Below are 12,703 nucleotides of genomic sequence, written 5' to 3' on the forward strand. Positions count from 1 at the left end.
GTGTGCTCACAACAATGGCTGTACCAGCTCAAGGACTGCTAGGTGAAACAAACTCCAGCTGTAGGAGGGAAAAAACCTCCAACACCAACTGAGGCTGACTTTGCCAAGTCACCTCAGGACTCAGGGGCTTTTCCACTCCAGCCCCACTCCACAGCCTGTCATATGCCTCCCAAGGATTTTCAGAGCTCACCTCCTACTGACTCTCCAAATGTGTGGAATGGCGCTTGGTCACAGGAACATTCTAGTACAGGAGTCTTTGGGAGAGGGAGACTCTGCAGCAGTCTTCTGCTGGCCACTGCTCCCCTGAAGATCAGATACTTGTATACAGGTACCTGATTCCTCACCCAGTTCCCACCTTTCCAAAATAATTGCCAACTGACCTCAAAGGGGCAAGGGAAGGCAACAACACAAACCTAAATGCCCCAGAGGAACTCAATCACAATGAAACCTTGAAACCCCCCTGCAAGTTTGAAAATGCTGAGAAACTTCTGCAAGGCATTCAGAAGGGAGCTTGCTTTCTCATCTTTCCCCCACCCTTATGACTGGGTGTAAGGGCTGAGTAAGGTTTGTCAAAGGTCCTGATTCTCAAGGCAGCCAGTGCCCCTGCCAGTGAGGAAGCGAGGACCCTTCTGCAAGCTCCCCTGGCCCACAAGTGCATTCTCTTGCCCAGAGACCTTGGAAGATGAAGATGTTGCACTGGCAAAGGTTCACCATTAATTTATTTATTTATTTCAGGTGTTTGACCAGAAGAAGAGCTATGGGTCAGACATCCTCGTTAATGCCACGTTCAGGAAACCCACCTTTCCTGCAGCCCCACGAGTGCCCCTGCCCCAAAGCCCGAAGCCCACGGCCAGGAAACGCCTTCCCCTGCCTCCGGCTGCGAAGGTCGCGCAGATGGGTGGGACCCCATGGCGCCCAGCGGGACCCAGCGGGGCAAAGGATGGGGGACAGGTGCCGTGCCTGGCCCGGCGCGGGGGCGCAGCGCGGCCGCTCTGGCGTCAGGAGGAGCCGCTCGGTGCCGCTCTTTCCCCCGCCGGCCCGTCTGCCGAGCGTGTGTCAAACCCACGTGCTCCGGCAGCCCGCGCACACGGGGAGCGGTCCCCGCGGCCGAGCCCCACCGCACCGCCGGCCCCGCTCCTCCGCCGGCCCCGCACCGCACCGCGCCGGCCCGCACGGGCACCTCCGGCAGCGGCCGCACCGCACCGCGGCCTGCGCCGTCCCCGCGGCGGCGGCAGCGGGGAGGAGAAGGAGGAGGAGAAGTAGGAGGAGGGCGGTGTTTTCCTGCGCGGCGCCGCGGCCGTCGCCCCGCCGCCGGCGAGCGTCAGGCGAGGGGGGGGCCCGGCCCGGCCCTTCCCCTGGCCCCCGCGCCCCGAGGATGGCAGCGCTGCCCGCACGAGTGGCTGGCGGCGGTGTCCCTCCTCTTTTTTTTTCCGGCAGCGGCGGCGGCGGCGGCAGCGGCGGCGGATCATTGTTGTGTGGGAGGAGGGTGGCGGGGATGGACTTGATCTCTCGGGTCTCCTGCTGAGGCGGCAGCACAGCGCGCCCCGCCGCCCAGCCAGCGCCGCGCCGGGCAGGGAGGGACCGGCCCGGCCCCCCGCCCGCTCCCTGGCTCTTTATTTTTAGGGGGCTCTGCTGCTCCTTTCCCTCGCCCTTATCTCTTCCCCCCCCCTTCTCCCCGCCCGCACACACGCACAGGGACACGCTTGCACCCTCCTCCGGTGCCCTTTCATCCTTCCCCCCCGCCGTCCTCCCGCGCCGGCTCCTGCCGCGGCAGATGCGCCGCGGGTCACCGCGCAGCTGGGACTATGGTGAAATTTCCAGCGCTCACTAACTACTGGCCCCTGATCCGGTTCCTGGTCCCTCTCGGCATCACCAACATCGCCATCGACTTCGGGGAGCAGGTAAGGCAGCGCCTCCCCTGGGAGCGACCCTCTCCCGCCCGCCCTCCCGCAGCGCCGGTCCGGCGGGGCTCGGCGCCTCCGCCGGGAAGGGAAGGGGAGCCGAACCGGGCAGAGCCGAGCCGTGCCCCGCCGTCCTGCCCTGGCTCATCGCGGCGGGCGGGGACTGCGGCCCCATCGCCGGTGGGGGCAGCGGGCGGCCGGTGCCGCCGTGCCTGCCCCGGCGGCGGCCCGAAAGCATGGGCTGCTCCGCACCCCCCCGAGATGCGCGGGGAAGGACGGCGGGGTTTGGGGATTTTTTTTTCCCCCTCGTATTTCAAGATTATATAATCTCAAATTACATAATGCATTCGCCGGGGGCTGGTTTTGGTTTATGCCCCCGCTGACACAGCCGCTCAGGTGCAGCAGCCCCTAGCGCAGTGCAGCCCGGTGGCGGCTGGAGCGGGGCGTGGGGAGGGCGGCCCGGCTGCCGCCGCCCGCTGCCGAAGGGCGCCGCGGACCCCCCTCGCCCCGCCGCGCTGCTGCTGCCGCAGCGGTTCGGCCCCTGACGCCGGCAGTCCCCGCCGTGGCATCGCGGGAGGAGGGCGGCATCCCGCAGGGAGCCGCTCCGCACCCCCTCGGTGAGGGGGCGACTTCCCGGCGAGTCTCCGAGCAGGTGAAGCTCCGGCTGCGCCCCTGCCTCCGCCGGTGTTCGGTGCACCTCAGCCGTGCTGCAGTTCCGTAGCGGTGTTGGTGACCTAAGGCTGTCCCCTGTTACAGGCACCGAGAAGATACCCCTGGTACCCGAACCTATCTCCCTGACGTGCAGCCTTCCCGCTTCGTCCTCCCAGTCCCCGCTTGCAGCGTTTGCACTGAAAACATGTTCAATGCTTGACGTACCCAGTCCTCCTCTGCCCGAGCTTTCCCCGCAGGGTGCTCGTTTGCCACTGCGCTGGGGTGTGGGAAATCTCTGCACTCATGTTTCGGTATTTATGACAGTCCAGGCCCCGGTCTTGTGTTAGGCTGCACTATATAGGGCATATCACTAATTACATTTTTAGTAGGATGGTATACACTACCACTTACTCATAAGTGTTGAGCTGGGCAGCCACACTAGATATTGCATCTCAAATAGATTTATCCTTGTCCTAAGTCACTCGGTTTTACTAAGAAGCTCTTGTTTTCTAAGAAGAATAGGCACTTGCTCCCGTGCTCCTTGAGTAAAGATATCAGAACATTAGTGGGTACTTTCAGGCATTTGTAAAGAGGAAGTGAAAAGAAAAATATTACAGTGGGGAAAAAAATAACTAACATTAATCATACGTTTGTCATGGCTGTGTCAGTTGCATTTTGATTCCTAGTCCCTTAAATAAACTGTGATACTAAAAAATACAATTCCATCCTTGTCTGACAACGACATGCTTTCCTACTAAGTCAGTCTTCTATAAATCATACTCAGTGGGGAAAAACGGAAATGTAAAGATAGAAGTGACAAGAGACAAGGTGATTTAAATGCTAATAACTATGCCACATTAATAACATACAGCAGAAGTTAAATTGAAAGCAGTTCACTCAGCAAACTGAGTATGACAGGTGCATAGCTACAGTTTGCTTCATACAAGGTCAGCGTGATTCAAGATCCATGTCAGTCTATAAAAAACATCCCCTTGGCTTCGGTGTGCTCTGGAGCAGGATTTAAAAAATCTTACAAGTGAGGGGCTTTCTGTCTGCTTAGGTAGTGGTGACATGGGAGGCATGTTAACATGTGGATGATACGTGTGAACACTTATTTAAGCAACTTTGACAGCATTAGGAACAAGAATATCTTAGAAAATGTGTTTTATTTCATAGCCAAGTAATAGAATTGGCCTTCCAGCAGAGTTGGAGTTATCCCTTGTCTCAGATGGCAGCCTGGGGAGGTGATTAATTGAAAAGGGAGAAATCTAGGCTGCTAGACATCTAGCTCCTTTCAGGAGCAGAAACTGGAAAAATAATTTTTGTACCAGCATTACTTACATGGAATCAGGAAACCTAAGCAGGGACAAAGTTACTCCAGGTCTGAAGGGTTCCTCTTACAGACAAAAGCATAGCGATTTTATTTTCTGGTATATAAGACATGAAGTTTTTTTTTACACTTGTAGGACATTACTGTTGGACTTGTAGGGTTGAAAATACATTGACTTGCTGAGCCAGTCCTCTTTCTGCTTTACAAATTTGTAATAATTTTAATGCCAGGTCTGAATGGAAGCAACATAGAAGAACGCATGTGCCAATAGATAGCTCTGAAAAGGCTACCGAACCTCCTCCTGTGAATGTGTGCTGCAGATAACAGATTTCTAAGAATGATAAGGGAAGAAAAGTTTGCATGAAGTAATATTACCTGCTCTGAACAATACTGTGAAGGAGACAGAAGAACTATAGGTCAAAAGTAAGAGATCACTGTAAAAAATTAGGGAGAGAATAGACCTTGCCTGACCAGGGAAGAGGTGTGTAAGAAATGCCATAAGTCATAAACCCTTTTGATGTGTGGTATTCATACATTTCTTCCTCAAGTGGGGATGATATTTGGAAGCAAAGTGTTCAAAGCAGAGCCTTTTTAACAAACCATTATACTTAGATACCTGAGTTTGAAAAGTGAGAAACAAACATAATCTCACCTTTTTTTTTTTTTAAATTACCTTTAGAGGCTTTTCTGGATGTTGGTAGTTGTAGTCAATAGCAAATAACACTAGGAAATTACCAGACCCTTGGTACCAGCTGTCTCTATAGACTTCTTGCTACCTTAAGAGAAATTTACAGTAAGGCTAAAGAATATTTGCAGAACATAGGTTGAGGCTGTCATCATCGCCCCATAAGATGTTTGCAATGGCAAGTGTGTTTAGTTTAGTTTAGTGTTTAGTTTATAGGAAGTAAAAATGCTGGCAGAATGCTTAAGAACTAATAAGCTCGGCTCCTGCTACGACTTCCAGAACCACTGTAGCCAGTGAAGAGCCTCCTGTTGACCTCTGGACTCTAATCCAATAATGCCTTAGGACAAGGCTATATTACTGCAATCCAGTGAGGTGACCTCATTTGTTCATCTCATAAAATCTCTTAGACAAATACCTGCTTTTTGCCCCTACTAAAAAAGGTCATCCTGATGCATAAGCAGGTAAATTACCAGCATATTAGAGAGATAAACCATTTCTAACTTATTTTCATTAATTCCTTCTGCAGTCCGTTTCCAATTTATTTACAGTGCTACATGGCTTTTATGAAATGAACTACTACATAGCTCTCTTCTTAGAGAAAGGCCTTCAGGAAAATAGTCCCAAGTATTTTGGCTAAATGTTCTTTCTCCACACAAATATGTGTCTCCACACAAATATGTGTCTTGAACTTAACACCATCAGAAGAGATGCTCACTTTTATTCTGCTGTTGGAAGCATTCAACTCTCAGTATGTTACCCTGAGATTCACAATAATTACTGTTGTATTTAGAGCTCAGTTGTTGGAAAGCAAGGTTTGCATTAAAAATTCTGGCTCCCTTGAAAAATGTTGTTGGATGCACTTGCTTGGAAATAAATAAATAAATGGATCCAATGTGATGAGGCACAACACAACCTCAAACAACTCACCCAGCAAATAATAGCACCGCTACCCTGTGGGCTCCAAAATCCGTCACCACCCACACAGTTTCAGAGCTGCTCACATATATAGTGGTGGCCTGACTTGTAATGTCTGTGTGCATTTGCATCAGCATTATTATAGAGGAGGAAAGCTGAGATGTGCATTAGTTCACTAACGTTCCTGGAAGCACAGAATCAACCTTAGGCAGCATTTAATACAATTAGCAAGTGTGGCTGGTAACTGGTAACATCAGAGGATGCTCATGGGGTGGCAAAGGCCAGGCAGAGAGCAATATTTTGATCTCAAGGCCTGTCTGCAGTAGTCCCTTAATTATCAGTGGGAAACACTAGGGTTTTTTTTTTGTTTGGGTGTCTTTTAACTTTCTAGCTAGCCCCTGGATTATTAGTTGCAGTTGCTGTCACTAGCTGTTGGTTGGGCAGTTTAACTTGCCAACATAACTGTTACCTATGCAGACATAACCTTGCTCAGCGGTTTGCACGTCCTTGGAAACTAAAACCGAGTAAGGAGAGCCTTGCTGCTGCTTTCTCCTGGGGTCATTTGGGTGCTTTGGTTCTGCAGAGAAGTTGCCATGTGTTGTTCGTGGTGTAGTGATTGGTGTCAAACACGCGAGCCATAAAGGAAATGCTAAACGTTTTGGATTCCAAATTGTTTTGCAGTAATTGCTTTGAAACAAACTGTTATTTTCTTGTATTTGATTGGGGTTTTTTGGTTAGGTTTTTTTTTTTAACTTAAAAAAAGAAAGTGTTGCCAGAAAAAGAGAACAAGTCATGAATAATGTATCAAAAAGAATTAGTGAGCTTATTGTCTGCCCATGCCATTTGCAAACTTAGTAGGGGGTTAAACATTTTGATTAATGCCTTATGAAGCTTGTTTTGGGGGTAAGTATTATTGTCTGGACGTTCAAAACAAGTAAGGGAGAGTTCACATTCCCAGCTGTTCACCAGGGATTTGGGCCAAGTTGTGTAACCTTCCCATGGCACAGTTTCCCTGCCTTTGAAGTGTGCCTAGACACCTACCTGTATGTAGATGTAGTGAAAATTCATGTGTCAGAAGAGCTCTAAGATGAAAGGTGCTGTACGAGTGCAAAGTACTCCTGTTATTGATGTTGTGGGGGACTTGTTTAAATTGTGTAGGACTTTAATACCATATAAATAAGAAAGCTAACAAAGTCTTGTAATTTGTATAGAACATGACTGTATGTTATTACCACAACCACATTACTAATAGGGTATGCTGATGAAAATGCCCTGTTTGTTTTAAATGAATGTGAACTATGCAGCCTTTTAAATTAAATTTAGATGAAATTGTGGTGAAGAAGCAAACATAAACAGAGTATATTATCAACAGAATTTTTTTTGTTGTTATTATTTTCCTGCAGAATTCACAAGACAAATAGTTAGGGAAATAACTAGAAATGATCACTGAAATACATCTAACTTTCCAGTTTAGAATTAGCAAATCCAAGTGAGACCTTCTATGAAGGACTGAAAAAGAAACCACACACACCCAAAGTACTAATTTTCAGAATTTATACCTTAGTGCTGGCTCCAGAGACTTTCTTCTAAGCTAAGCAGCTTTATGTCCTTTTGCACACCGGCCTGAATCCTACAGCCTTAGTTCCTAAATGGTCATATACCAAGCACTGTGGATTTTCACACCAGTGCTAAGTGGGCTCTAGACCACTCAGACAGTTCTTGAAACTACACAAGTGATTAATTAGGCTTCTATGTCTATGTTAGTTGCAGTGAGTGTTAGATACCAGGCATCGCATTCACCCCTCATGCAGAGCATTTGCTGGTGTTTCACAGCAAGCAATGCATGCTGAGATCTGGGAAAGAAGTCGGAGATCTCATAAAACATTTGCAGATAAAAGCAAAATTTCTGCAAAGTGCTAGTGTTCTTAAAGGTGTCAAAGACTCCCGTCAGCTAAACCAACATATATTTGTATTTTATAACACTTAAGGTACAAAATAAACAGGTTATGAGGAGCAGTGGAGCTATCACCACTGGAGATTTCAGATGATACTAGAAATTGTGAGAATGAACCTGCTAATGAGGTGTCCATTCCCTGCAGTGCTCCATGTTGCCATAGTGTAAAATACATAATCTAAAGGTAGGACTTGTGTTATGCCTTGTTTGTCAGTATCTTCCCTTTTTTCATCATATTCTCTCCTTCCTTCCCAAAACCTTCCAGTTTCCTGCCTCCCACTTCCCATGGCTGTGTCACCTCTGCTCTAGGGACTTCTCCAACTAGCCACTTCTTTATGAAGAAATTTAATTAATCTCAAAACTGTAAGTTCAGATGATATTTGCCCACCAGGTTGCTGGAAAATGAAACTTTGAGTTCTGTGGAGTGGAAGCAGTTCTCCCTACCAGAAGACTAACCAATGCAGTGGGAGACAAGGAACACTTACAGTTTTGCTGAGCAGTCCCAATTCCCAATCTCTAGGCTGGAGGGCCCTCTCTGGAGATACTACAGTCATAATATCACTGAATTTTCACTGAAAAAGGTTCAGGGGGTAAGCAAATACTTCTGATGCTTATTTCAGAGGTAGGGAGATTTGTTTCTCCTCCCTTTGCCAGTGAAAATCTAGAACACTAAGACAGCATCAGGAAGGAGAGATGAAAATACCCCAAGGCTTATTTTAAAACACGGCTTCAAAACTGAAATTTTGAAATGTGTTTGAACTGCTATATTCTGCATCATAGAGAGAAATCCTGAAATACAGCTTTTGGTTTTGAGGTGAACTATTTTGGGGGTTTTCTTGTTCAGTTCTTTTGGTTGCCTGTTTCGAAAACCGAGAAAGCTGATTTCTCTTCACATTTGTTTTGATCTGAACTGATTTATTTGTAATCTTTGCTCATTTTGCTGCTGTCTGAAGAACTTGGTTGTATACAAAGTCGTATATGACATGACCAATCTTATGACTGAAGATAAGTGTCTTTTTATATGCAAAGGAAGTATATGCTCAAGGATACAGCTTCAAAAGCGCAGATTCTATCTGTTCCTATCTTGATCCTAGACAAGACATTTATCTCTCTTTGTGTGAATTTTGTCAGTTCTAAAATTGTGATTTGTTTCACAAGGCAGCTACAAAGTTTACTTCTTCATGTTTGTAAAACATGGATGTAAGTTGCTGTATAAATAGAAAATTTAAATATATCTGCCAGCTCATGCAGAAAACTCTGTGCATAAAACTGAGCAATTCAAAACAGATTTTGCGTTCCAGATACTTTCAGAAATCTGTGATGTTTTTATATATTACTGCTGAGCTCAATTCCAGTTTAAATGGCATATCGGAACATGTGTTTCTTAAAAAAGATTACGGAAAATTTGTAAGTGCCTTAGATTTTAACAAGTTACTCTGATCAGCTGTTGATACCTTATACTTTTTGTACTTGGGAACCTGTGGATTTTGGGGTGAGGGAAACAGGAGTGTTACTATGCAATTAGATCATCAGATTACACTTCTTTCTGCCTGCTTGATTTTCTACTGACACAATGTTGCTGTAGCTACAGTTTTAGGCACCACCACTACCTTTTCAGATAACCATTTGCTGGGGAATCAAAAAAAGAACTACTGTAAGAATAAGAGACCTAAATGACTCATGAACTTTAGCGTCTGAAGCAGCAGAGCTCTGCAGTTCTCCCATCTTCTGTCTCCTCTGTGGTATCACCTCTTTCAGATTGTCCATGAAACTTCACTACCTTGCTTTAGGGTTTTCCTACATATGTTTTCCTTGATGCAATGCAGAATAAAAGAGCCTGCATGAAACATTAACTAAGAATGACTCGAGGTGTAAATATGCATTTGTTTCCAAAGAGGCATGAAGTACAGCACTGTTATTTGCAAAGCCACAGTTGATTTCCATGGCCCTTTCAAGAGCATTCTAGAAAAGGACAAAGGAAAAATACTGGAGAGTAAAGAGCAGTTTATTGAAAAATAAGTGCCACAAGGGCATGAAAATCAAGTGCCAATTTAATTATTGTCCCTAAGATGATGCAAAAAATTCAGTGTTCTCAATTTGGCAGGAGTGTTACAGTTGCAGAAAGGGTGGTAACTGTTGCCCAGCATGCCCAGTTTGCTTTACTTACGTAGTGGTTCAGCAAGAGTTCAGCTTTTAGCGTGGGAAGTGAATAAACTGCAAGACACTACTTATTTTCAAGTGTTTGCTTCATAAAGCATTTTTAATTGCTAAGGCAATTTTTTCCAACCTTTCTCAATTTTCAGAGGCCCGAAAACCTTAAGTGGAGGTGCAGAGGAAATTCACATCCATAGAAGCCTGAGACCATATTTGTTTTTATTTTTATTTTTTAGTAACCTGATTCCAACTCCTTGTAAACATTCCCTTAAGTACAGGGTTCTGTGGGACTGAAAGCTCAATGCACCAAAGCATGTGCTAGTATGTTTGCCAGCAAATACATTTGAAAGGCTTTTGGCTGGGAGATGGTCTGTCTTCTGGCCTTCTTACCTGTGTCTTGTACCTAAATTAGTGAATTAAGTCAGATGCAGGCTGTACGTGAGCTTTCATGACTGGCATGGTTTTCACCTCTGCTGGCTGAAGAATGCACTGGTGCCTGCCAGCTGGGACTGATTGTTTTCCTTCATCAAGTCAGATGTGCAGCATGAGTAGGTATAAGGGATGGAACCACATGGCACCCACTGTTCTTCCCCTGTTTTTCTAATCATGGTGTTTGACATAATGCCCCTGAAAATATAGGCTTTATGTCTAGATTTCATTGGGCTCATTTTCTTGTTCACTTCTTGCTCACCCATTCTTCAATCCGCTGCATATCAGTGGCCAGTATCTTATTTTTGTAACCTCTGTGTTAGTGTATCATAGCTGCTGTTCCTGTAGCCATGGGCAGCTAAGGTGAGGTAGCTCTGATCTACCTCTGGCAGCTTCCCTCTTCATGGCAAAGGCTTTCCTTACCACAGCATACTAATGTGCTCCAAGAACTTGACAGCCTTTGATCTCAAATATGCTGTCCTACAGATGAAAGACTGATTCTTGCACAAGTCCATCATTGCCGTTTCCTCTGTCAGCATCTTACCAATTAAAAAGCCTCTAGCCCATTTGAAAAGAAAGCAAATTGTTAGCAACATCACAGGGTGGGAAGACACATTTTTGGTACTGGTGAGAGGGGAAAAAATGTCAGTTATGTAAGAGGAAAGTCTATAGAAATGAAGCATTTATAGCTCAGACGGAAAAGGGAATTTGATAACCATCTGCAGTTGTATGAACTGTGGTGTGGTCATAAAGGAGAGGAAACGGGGAAATGAGGTTAGCTAGGTCACTGCTGAGGAGGAGAATGTGGCCAGGAGCAGTGAGAAAGACTGAGGCAGTTAAACACAATTTAGACTGAAAAGGTTTCCAGATGATTTTCCGATTAAAAAGCAGAAGTTGTTCCCTCTCACACATTACTTCCATCTAAAACGTGGCACAAAGAGTGCTGTGCTTTAAACAGTGATAGAGTAAGTGGTGGTGATTGTTTTATGTAGGTTCAGATTCAGTAAGTCACCAAAAGCAAAGACTGCTGTGATCACTGTAAAGTGCTGTACGTGATGGGTCAAGCCTGAAGACCACATTTCCTGGTGAAGGAGACAAGCAGCTTGAGAACCACATCCTCTTCAAAGCATTCAGTGCACTCTAGAAGGGCGGTGTGGTTTCGGGCTTTTACTAATGTAAAATAAACAAAAACTGCAATTCAGAGGTGTAGAATTTCTATTATTAATGATTAGCAGTCACGATACAGTTTTCTTGCAGCACTCTGTTTTTCCCGTGCTGCCTTCAAGATTCTGTGATACAGATACAGAGAGCACTTCCTAGGGAGAAAAACCAGAGCTACCTAGCTAGTAGAAGTGTTGACTGTGAGTCCCTGTCTTGTTCCTTTTAGAAGTGTGTACTGGAAGTACTGTGCCCTTTGCTACCCAAGTGAGAAATACACAGCGTTGGGGTTTCCCTGGCAGAGCTGAGTGGAAAAAAATCCAAACAAAATGAGCTTATCAAAATCGGGGGACTTTTCCAGTATGAGAGAATTGAAGTGTTGAGATTTCCCCAGTGCAGAAGTAAGGGCAATCTTAACTCTGCTTCTTAGCTGGAGGCTTGCTGAGTTTTTTGAAGGGCTTAAAGGCATAGCTACAGTGAGACAAAACTTGGCTAGCATCAAGGCAAGCATCGAGGACATTTTAGGTCTTGTGGTCTCATATGGTGCCTGCCCAGCCCTGCACCCTTTCTTGACCCTTACTGTCTTTCCAGTTCAGTTCTGAGGGTCCTTTGCTTGGTTCTGTGAGTGCTGGAGTGTGTTAGTTGCACAGACACCTATGTGACTTTGTCACCCAACTGGAGCTGCAGTGCAGCTCCTTTCCTTGATTGCTACCAGGGAACCCATGCATTTTGCCCTCACCCTGTTACTGGCTTTGGTAACTTACTCCATCAGTCCATCCCCCTTCCTCCCCCTCTGTGGCATTTTGGAGATGACTTTGAGTGTTAGAATTATTTGCAACCCACTGAGCCCAAGAGGCCAGCTAAGGAGATGAGTTCAAATGAGACACGAACTCTGCCTGGCAGAAGTGAAAATACTGGGTGATATACTTGGAAAGGAACTGGTTTTCTCCATTTGCATGGCCTGTGGTGGTGTTGAATAAATCTTCGGATCTGAGTGTTTGGATCATCCTCTTCATTAAATTTTAATTTTTGCCCTCTCTTGCTCATAGGTTTTTGAAGCTCATCAGAATAACTCCAGTTGTCCTTGGTTTTGTACAGTCATGGGGACATCTCTGGTCATTTTTCTCTGCACTTCAGTAGCACATAAAAACTGGTAATGTGGGGCTCCAGACTTAGAGTGTCAGCACTGTCAGCTTCCCCTGTGGTTGTGTTGGGATGTAATGATTTTGCAATCTTAAGCATTTCCTTGAAAAGAGAAAGAAAGTCCAAACCACACAACATTTTTCAGCTCCTTAAAACACCAAAGATAGTCATCCACTGAAGGCTTTCTCTTTGTCACAGGTAAATACATTTTTCACACCCTTCTTTAATACACACATGCACATGTACATAGTTTGTTGTGAGTAGGAGTCTGACTTTATAGGAGAATTATACACCGATTGGTGCTAAAGTACTGTCTTGATTACTTACTGACTTATATGCAAGGCAAAATGGTTAAGGAAATGAGAGGGGCTGTAACTGCACAT

The 12,703-nt window shown here is 45.8% G+C and overlaps 1 protein-coding gene across 1 annotated transcript in view; it reads left to right on the forward strand.

Annotated features, from left to right (window-relative positions):
• The first annotated feature begins 1,631 nt into the window (after nt 1-1,631).
• ANKH (ANKH inorganic pyrophosphate transport regulator) overlaps nt 1,632-12,703 on the forward strand; it is a 99,126-nt gene continuing 88,054 nt past the window's right edge. Inside the window, exon 1 of the mRNA XM_017829065.1 lies at nt 1,632-1,901. Coding sequence (XP_017684554.1) covers nt 1,806-1,901 — 96 coding nt within the window. The 5' untranslated portion in view covers nt 1,632-1,805. The remainder of the gene's footprint in view (nt 1,902-12,703) is intronic.

This window comes from Lepidothrix coronata, unplaced genomic scaffold (genome assembly GCF_001604755.1).
Source record: "Lepidothrix coronata isolate B3197 unplaced genomic scaffold, Lepidothrix_coronata-1.0 Scaffold158, whole genome shotgun sequence".
NCBI classification, from domain to species: domain Eukaryota; kingdom Metazoa; phylum Chordata; class Aves; order Passeriformes; family Pipridae; genus Lepidothrix; species Lepidothrix coronata.